Source organism: Otolemur garnettii, unplaced genomic scaffold (assembly GCF_000181295.1).
Source record: "Otolemur garnettii isolate 467f Iridium unplaced genomic scaffold, OtoGar3 scaffold00082, whole genome shotgun sequence".
In the NCBI taxonomy this organism is placed as follows: Eukaryota; Metazoa; Chordata; class Mammalia; order Primates; family Galagidae; genus Otolemur; species Otolemur garnettii.
The window spans coordinates 6,659,108-6,667,939 of record NW_003852477.1 but is presented as its reverse complement, the minus strand read 5'-3'; the positions used below and the strand labels follow the sequence as shown (position 1 = coordinate 6,667,939).

Genomic DNA, 8,832 nt, shown 5'->3' with positions numbered 1-8,832 from the left:
GAAAGAGGTAAATGTCACCTTAAAGACCACTTGTCTTCATTTTATTCATGAGGAACTAAGGCCCAAGGACTGGTTTACAGAGCTTTGGTTATGGAGACCAGCCATCTCTTCATTCCTTTTAGATAATCTCTGGATCCCACAAAATTTCATTTTATCTTTCTGGAGGTCTTATTAGATGAAGATGGTTTTCTCTTTTTCTTTAAAGCTTTGTTGCTGCTATAATTAGGGGTGTTCTTTGACCTCTGTGGCAGTGAATTGAAAGGTCAGCAAACAATGGCCTGCAAAGGCCTCCAGGTGGCATTCTTGACTTACAGCTGGAGACACAAACTCATTGCTCCCTAGGTGACTGACGCTGAGGTTCATCTGCTTCTTGCCTGTGTACTTGTGGCTCTGAGAGCCCTTCCTAGAGCTTACCCCCAACATAAGGTGACCAGATGTCCCGCTTTTGAACAATTTGTCCTGTGTCCCGATTTTTAGAAAGAATGCACGACAATCTAGGGAAGGGCAGGACAACGGGAAGGGAATATATGGTTTTCCGCTGCTGAAAAGGTTAATGTAACTCCATTTGGGAATGAGGAGGTTAACGTAACTTCATTTGGAAATGGAAAGGCTAATGTAAATTCCCTACTCCCCTCCTGGGCAAGGTCGCCCAGGTGGACCAGCGCCCTACTCCTTTGAGCCACAGGCGCTGCCCTATACATAATTGTTTTAATGTATTATATTTGTAAATTGTACTTATGTTGAAATTAAAAAATATTACAATACTGTTTTTGCGTTCTTGAAAATTTTTGTTGCTCCATATAGACCAAATTTTTAATCAAGAACACACCCCCTTCCCAACTCCACCCCTGAGCAATGGTGTCCCGCTTTACTAATGTTAAAATCTGGTCACCTTACCCCAACACTGAGGCTCTCCAATACCCAGAAGACCTTGCTGTTGCCTGCTAACACGTGAGGTATTATTGGGGCACCACCAGGCTGACACTCACCTTTGCATAAGCAGTTGTCCTAATAAACCACTGTTTGAGGTACTTCTGTTCCACCTTTGCTCCGGAACGCCATGAACAGCCATGTTCATCTACCTGCTCATTGGCCAGCACTGTTTGATCCACTGGGTCCCAGTTAACCACGGCCTGTTAAAATGCATGAAAAAAATGATACAATCTGGTGAGTACCTTTAATAGGACCATTTCAAGGTTTCTTAGATGTGACAGGGCTCATAGCTCTGCTCTGAGACTTGAGGGCATCTCCTTGGAGTGTTGCTCGGCAAGGAAACCACTAGCAAGCTGTAAAAGAAACACACGAGCGGCCATCTGGTTTCACCTTATCAGAACAGGCTTAGGAAGGAAGGAAGGCTCTAAGTGTGTGTCTAACTCAACTTTGGTATCTTCTTATATGAAAGGATAAATTTGCAGGATAGAAAATTTTAATAAATAAAAGGGAAAAGAAAAGATGGTGCCTACCTAAAATTTAGCAGATGGGAATCATTTCAGGAGAAACTAGGTTGGCTCTTTTACTCCTCACAACAACATTTTGGTGTTGTTATTCTAGCTTAATAATTTTTTATCAAATTTTTTATTCTAGCTTAATAATTTTCATAAATTTATTGTTTACACTGCACAGGATACGTAGCTTTCATAAAAAGTAGTTTTTTCCACAATGTTCTTTTGTGGTAAGTATATTATTATCCCCACATTGCAGAAAAGCAATTTGAGGAACAGAGAAATCAAACAACTTACCTAAGCCTGGCATTGCCCGAGGATGGACGAGCAAGCACACATCCCTCCCCAGTAAAACCCCGCTATCTTTGGGGGCCTAGAAGGTGCGCTGACAGTATATTCAAGATGGAATCCTCCTTTCTGTGACCAATGGCTTGTGTTCATGAGGCCCTGGATAGAGACGCTGGTGAGCAGTGAGGGAGAGATGATGCAGATGCTGGGAAGACTCAGAAGAGAGAGCTCAAACTTGGTGTGTCTTTATAGTACAGACCTCATGCCACATGGAACACAAGTCAAACAGGGTTGTTTTTTTGAGACAGAGCCTTAAGCTGTCACCCTGGGTAGAGTGCTATGGCATCATAGCTCACAACAATCTCTGACTTCTGGTCTTAAGCGATTCTCTTGCCTCAGCCTCCCAAGTGGCTGGGACTACAGGTGCCCCCTACAATGCCCTACTATTTTTTGGTTGTAGTTGCCATTGTTGTTTGGCAGCCCCGGGCTGGATTTGAACCCGCCAGCTCTGATGTATGTGGCTGGTGCCTTAGCTGCTTGAGCTACAGGCGCTGAGCCTGAATCAAACAGTTTTGTTATGGAATAATGTCTTATCAATAAGTATTAGAATGTGTCAGAGGTTTCCTAACATATCTTGGGAACACTAACTTGGGTGTTCTAAAAACAAAAACAAACAAACAAAAAAACCCAAATAATTTACCTAAGGTCACATAGTAAGTGACAGAGACAGAAAAGGATAGGAACTCAGGTCTCTAGAAATCAAGTTTTGATGTTTTTTGTTTTGAGGGGTTCTTTTTTGCAATTTTTAAATACTTCTATGTAAACTTCTGTTTAAATTAAAGTAACTTGAAAAAATATTAAGTGTTACAACTCGATGAGTTTTTTAAAAATTTTTTTAACAACTCGATGAATTTTTACATAGGTACATACTCATGTGACTATCACTCATATCAAGATGAAGAATATTCCTAGCATCTCTGAAAACTATTGTGCCTTTTACCAATGCCGCCGTCCCTGCCCAACAACGGCAACTACCATTCAGAACTCTCTCTCCACAGATTCATTTGGCTAACAGAACATGCAGCCTTAAGCATTATGAAAATTCTCTTCCAAGAGTTCTAGTTAGTTTCTATCTTCATTTAAAACAAATAGTTTTGCCATTTACATTTACCCTTTTATGACATTTAGGCACTACTTGGTACAAAGAAGGCAACGCATACAGACAGATGTGTTGGGGCACTAAAATACCCTGACTCAATACACACTGTTTTTTATTTCTTTTTTCTTTTTTTAAGAGATGGGGTCTGGCTTGGCACCTCTGGTTAAGGCACCAGCCACATACACCTGAGCTGGCGGGTTCGAATCCAGCCCAGGCCTGCCAAACAACAACAACAGCTGCAACCAAAAAATAGCCGGGCGTTGTGGCAGGCACCTGTAGTCCCAGTTACTTGGGAGGTAGAGGCAGGAGAATCGCTTGAGCCCAGAAACTGGAGGTTGCTGCGAGCTGTGATGCCACAGCACTCTACCCAGGGCGACAGCTTGAGGCTCTGTCTCAAAAAAAAAAAAAAAAAAAAAAAAGAGGAGATGGGGTCTTACTCTGTCCCCTGGGCTGGAGAGCAGTGGCACCATCATAGCTCACTGCAGCCTCTAATTTCTAGGCTCAAGTGATCTTCCTACCTCAGCCTCTAGAGTAATTCAGGTTACAAGTGGGCATCATCATGCCTAGCCAATTTTTTTTTTAAGAAGGATAAAAACTGTTAATTGTTGAAATACATTGGTAAATTGAGTGATTTACACTACAGTACTAAGTACACATGTCATTACCAAAGAAAGAATTTCCCAGATATCTCACTAACCATCAATCACAAGTCCTTGCAAACAGTGAAATAACTCAACACGCCATGATTATGCAAAGGTAGACTGAGGGACTCAGTGGCTATGAAGTATTTGTAATTATATAAGCATCTGACTAAAGAAAATAGAAATTTAATCAAAATGTGCACATGGCATGCAAATTTAAACAGTTTATTTTTAACTATTGCAATGAAATATATTGTTCCTGCTAAAGGAAACTCTCTTACATTTAAATAAAATTTGAACACCAAATGGCAAAAAGGGGAAAGAAATAGTGGTATGAATCAATTTACCGAATTTACAGCTAAAAATTAATATGAAGAAGAAATAGTGAAAGATAACAAATATGTTGTTTTAGGTAATTCATTTATAATGCCTTATTATCTTAAGTTATAAATCGAATAAGGATTTTGTTATTTTAAAACTATCAGAAAAATATCAATGAAAAGACTTGACCTCCACGAACAGTGTTGAATGGCCAGGAGTTAAAATGCTGCACTAGAGCACAGCAGCCCAGGCTGGGTGACAAGCCTTGACGACAGTTTGGTAACTGGTCGTTGGTAGGTGGATCACAGAAAGTTCCGTACCCCAGTGTCCTGTCTACTCAATCCTCTTCTATGACTACAGCATTCAACATCTACCCATGGCTTTAAGTATACACTTAATTTTGAGGGCCAGGAGAGGGAAGGTCAACTGTTCTGAATTTCCTAGGAAATGTCTGTGCACATGACAATGTCCCATGGGACTAAATTCCTTCCAAATTGATTCGTAAGCTTTTGGTCCCTTGATTATTGAGTTGTGATGTTATTTTCTTCTAATTTTTTCATACTGTCTTTGTTTGGTTGGACACCATATCAACAACTTCAGAGGGCAGTCCAACATATACTCCTCCATAATTTCTCCTCTTGTCGTCTTCTGTTATTGATTATTCTGTCGCATCTTTAGCTGATCCTGCAGGGCCTCGGTCTGCATCCACGCTGGTGGCAGTGGAGTTCCTGCAGCCCATCATGCTGCTGCCGGCCAGGGAAGCCCCACTCTGGAGCCCTGGGCTGCAGGTCCAGGGGACGGAGACCAAGCTGAGGGTAGCACGCCCTAGGCAGGAGGCCAGGGCATGTCAGGGTCAGGGCATGGCAGGCTGTGGGTGATGAGGTGGAAACCACCCTCTGGCTAATTTTAAAATTTATTTTGTAGACATAGACTCTTGTTATCTTGCCCACCCTAGTCTTAAACTCTTGGCTTCAAAAGTTCCCCCTGCCTTAGCCTCCTCCCAAAGTGCTGGGATTACAGGTATGAGCCACCAAGTATGGCTTGTTTTTTAAAACAAAAAAAAAATTTTTTTAAGAGACAGAGTCTCACTTTATTGCCCTCAGTAGAATGGCCATGCCAATAACTCTTTTAGTTATTTTGAAATATACAATACATTATTGTCACAGCTCACAGCAACCACCAACTCCTGGGCTTAGGCGATTCTCTTGCCTCAGCCTCCTGAGTAGCTACAACCACAGGCGCTCACCAGAATGCCCGGATATTTTTTTGTTGCTGTTTGGCCAGGGCTGGGTTCAAACTGGGTGGAGACCCTTGGTATCTAGGGCTAGTGCCCTACCCACTGAGCCACAGGCGCCACCCAAAATTTTAATGTGATTTTAATAAGAGAGTGTGCTAACTATTGTCCATTTACCTCTTTGCGCCCTATTCTATGCCCGCAAGGAAGTTGACCTCTGTAGCCTGTGTTATCTTGGACACTCACTTCTGACTGCATTTGACCCATGAGAGGCACCCTGGCTTCTTCTTGGCAAGGCCATGGGCTGGCAGTGGCACCACGCCTCTACTAAAGGCCACCACACCTGTTGGGAAGCCCTCATCTGCCATTACAGCTCCAGTAACTGCTCCCAAGATCGTCCTTTCAGCACAGGGGCAGCAAAGGCTTCCTTCTGCTGCCAGCACCAAGTGCTCCACCATCTCTTCTGAGTTTCCCTGAACTCTGCACATGGAGTCCCTTCACTACATTTGTTTCAGTGACTCATTTAGGATGTCCTCTCTATTTCCTGCTGGGACTCTGCTGATCCAGAGACATGTCTAAAAATTACCTAAAAAGTAGGGGTGGGGGAGATACATCAGCCTCTGTGAGTTGTGACTTTACAAGTAAAAGTAGTACATACACTGAAAAATTTAAGCTTGTGAAGTCCAGAGTCAGGGTGGAAAAGATGAATACCTTTTTCCTCTATAAAACCAGGTCCCCTGAAACCTTGAGCTCATAAAGATATAGTGATAAAATATTGAACCAAAGTACCTTAGACCTAAAAACCTTAGGTTAATAAATCAAAGGTGATTTACTTATCTATTATTACTGCCTATATTAGGGGGACTGGGGAAGAATATCACCTAATTATTTCTTTAAAAAATTAATATAATTTTAAATGGACAAATCATAATTGTATATACTTATGAAGTACAATGTGATGTTTCAACGTATGTTTCCAACATGGAATGATTAAATCATGCTAATCAACAGAACCATCACCTCACTTACTTAACATTTCTCATTGTGGTATATTTACTCTTTTAGTTATTTTGAAATATACAATACATTATTGACTATATTCACCCTGCTATGCAATAAGATCTCAAAACTTACTCCTCCTGTCTAGCTAAAACTTAGAACCCTTTGACCATCAATGCCCCATTCCTTCTCTCCCCCCAGCCCCAGCCTCTAGTAAACATAATTCTTCTCTCTCCTTGTATGAATTAAACTTTAAAATATTCCATATAGGCTCGGCGCCTGTGGCTCAAGCGGCTAAGGCGCTAGCCACATACACCTAAGGTGGCGGGTTCGAATCCCCAGCCCGGGCCCGCCAAGCAACAGTGATGGCTGCAACCAAAAAAAAAATGGCCAGGCGTTGTGGTGGGCGCCTGTGGTCCCAGCTACTTGGGAGGCTGAGGCAGGAGACTCGCTTGAACCCAGGAGTTGGAGGTTGCTGTGAGCGTGATGCCATGGCACTCTACCCAGGGGGACAGCTTGAGGCTCTGTCTCAAAAAAAAAAAAAATATTCCATATATAAGTGAAATCACATAATATTTGTCTTTCTATGCCTGGCTTATTTCATGTAGCATGATGTCTTCTGTTGGTAGATTCATCTGTGCTATCCTTAATAACAGAATTTTGCTCTTTTTTGAGGCTAAATGGTATTCCATTGTGTGTATCTAGTATACATTTTCTGTGTCCATTCATCCATCAATGAACACTTAAGTTCATGCTGTAACTGGCCTATTATGAATAATGCTACCCTGAACATGGGGGTGCAGATAGCCCTTTGACATACTGATTTATATTCCCTGGATTATATAACCCTAAGTATATAGCAACTTTAGTTTTTTGATGAAACTCCTATACTGTTTTCCATAAAGCCTGTATTAATTTACATTCTTACCAATCGTGTGACAGGGTTCTCTGAAAGGGCACCACTTAAAATAGCAGGTAAAAAGAAAGGGCTAAATATTGTTTAGTAATTTAGACAGCTCATTCGAGAGGCACCCCTCCCCCCCCAAAAAAACAACCCATGCACAACTAAAGCTGATATAAAATACTTGTAAAAGGGAGAAAAAAAAAACAAACCTATATTCCACCACCTCTGCCTCCTGCCAACCTCGAAAGATGTGGGAGAAGCAAACGCTGGGCACCCAGATTGCAAGAACAGATAGGACTTGGTTTTCTTCTCAACATTTCCCATGCAGCTCAGGCTCTAGGTTACAAAATGCAATGAGAAGATGTGTTCCTAAGAGGTTTACACATCATAATAAAACTAGCGTGTTGAGTGAAAAACAAATAAAAGCAAAACATAAAAACAATTTTTTCCCCAGTGAAAGCTTTAAGGGGAAGGGAAAAAACACCAAAGGAAATAGCGTCTCAGATCAAAGACACACCAGCTGTGAGAAACCGCATTCGTTTCTTCCCAGGGCCACAATCCACCTCAGCCTTGGAGGTGCAGATGCAGGCTCAGACTTCCCAAAAGGTTAAACTAGAGGTGGTCAAAATCCAAGGCCCAGGGTCTAGGGAGTGTCCCAGCAGACAGCCCTGGAGCCCTGGATGGCTTCCCACATCCCGTTCCTCCCGTCTCCTCTCTGACACAACTGTCTCTATCAACAGCTTCCCTTTTCCAGCAATCCTGGGTTTTTACATTTCCAACCTTTGCTTTGATGAAAGCCCTGACTTTTAAGCAAGCACAGTCTTGCTGAATAGCATATGATTTCCGGACAACTTCACTGATTCTATTCATTTCCCTGCTTGACATTTTGTTGTCTATCACCTACGGAAGCCAACTTCACACTCCGGTAGTTAACTAGCCGTATTTGTAAAGTATGGTCTATATCTGTATTTTGAAATTGACCTTAAACCAATTTTTTTTTTTTGACAGAGTCTCACTTTGTCACCGTTGGTAGAGTGCTGTAGCATCATAGCTCACAGCAACCTCCAACTCTTGGGCTCGAGTGATTGTCTTGCCTCAGCCTCCCAAGTAGCTAGGAGTACAGGTGCCCTCCACAACGCCAGGCTATTTTTTTAGAGGTGGGGTCTTGCTCTTGCTTAGGCTGGTCTCAAACTCCTGAGCTCAGGGGATCTACCCACCTCAGCATCCCAAGTGCTGGGATGACAGCCATGAGCCACTGCACCCAGGCTGACTTTAAACCAATACTGAAATCATTAATACACCTACAAACACACTGAGTGCTGAGTAGGTTTCGCCCATGGCTCCCCTCACTATAGTTATCTGGCAACATCACAGAATACAGTACTGAAATGAGAGAATTTCCTCCACTTAATCAAGGGTTAAACACCAGGATTCGTATTTTTGGGTTAAGTGATTTGCTTTTAGAAAGCATTTCAGATATGCATACAATAACACCATTACAAACATGAAGTCTAGTTCAAAAAGGTCAAGTTTGCAGTGAAGGTGAGGGCCTCGACATTTTTGTCCCCTCCCTCTACCCTTCTTTGCCATTAGCTCTTAGAGGCGTGGGAGACTATAGGCTCTGTTGGAGGTTACCTGGACAGTATCCTACTGACTCAAGTTTAGAAGCACTCCTCTCTGTGACAGTCTCTGTGGTGACTGTTGCCCTGGCCTGGCCTCCTGTTTCGAACCCTCCTGTCTCTCATCTCACTGTCACCACACCTCCTCTTCCCTCAGACCCTCCCTGTCGTATAGTGTCAGGCCCTTCTAGACCCCATCCACCTTCATCATGCTTTTTGGGTGCC

The 8,832-nt window shown here is 42.5% G+C and overlaps 1 protein-coding gene, 1 non-coding gene and 1 pseudogene across 2 annotated transcripts in view; 1 reads left to right on the top strand and 2 right to left on the bottom strand.

Moving 5' to 3' along the window:
* The window catches only part of LARS2 (leucyl-tRNA synthetase 2, mitochondrial), a 165,438-nt gene that overhangs the window by 88,095 nt on the left and 68,511 nt on the right, over positions 1–8,832 (bottom strand). The window contains exon 7 of the mRNA XM_023515923.1: positions 990–1,133. Within this exon, the coding sequence (XP_023371691.1) occupies positions 990–1,133 (144 nt within the window). The remainder of the gene's footprint in view (positions 1–989; positions 1,134–8,832) is intronic.
* On the top strand, positions 1,736–1,835 carry LOC111726841. Its single transcript, XR_002774529.1, has one exon. It is a non-coding gene; the product is annotated as a small nucleolar RNA SNORA49 (small nucleolar RNA).
* Positions 4,399–4,590, bottom strand: LOC100949476 (annotated as a pseudogene).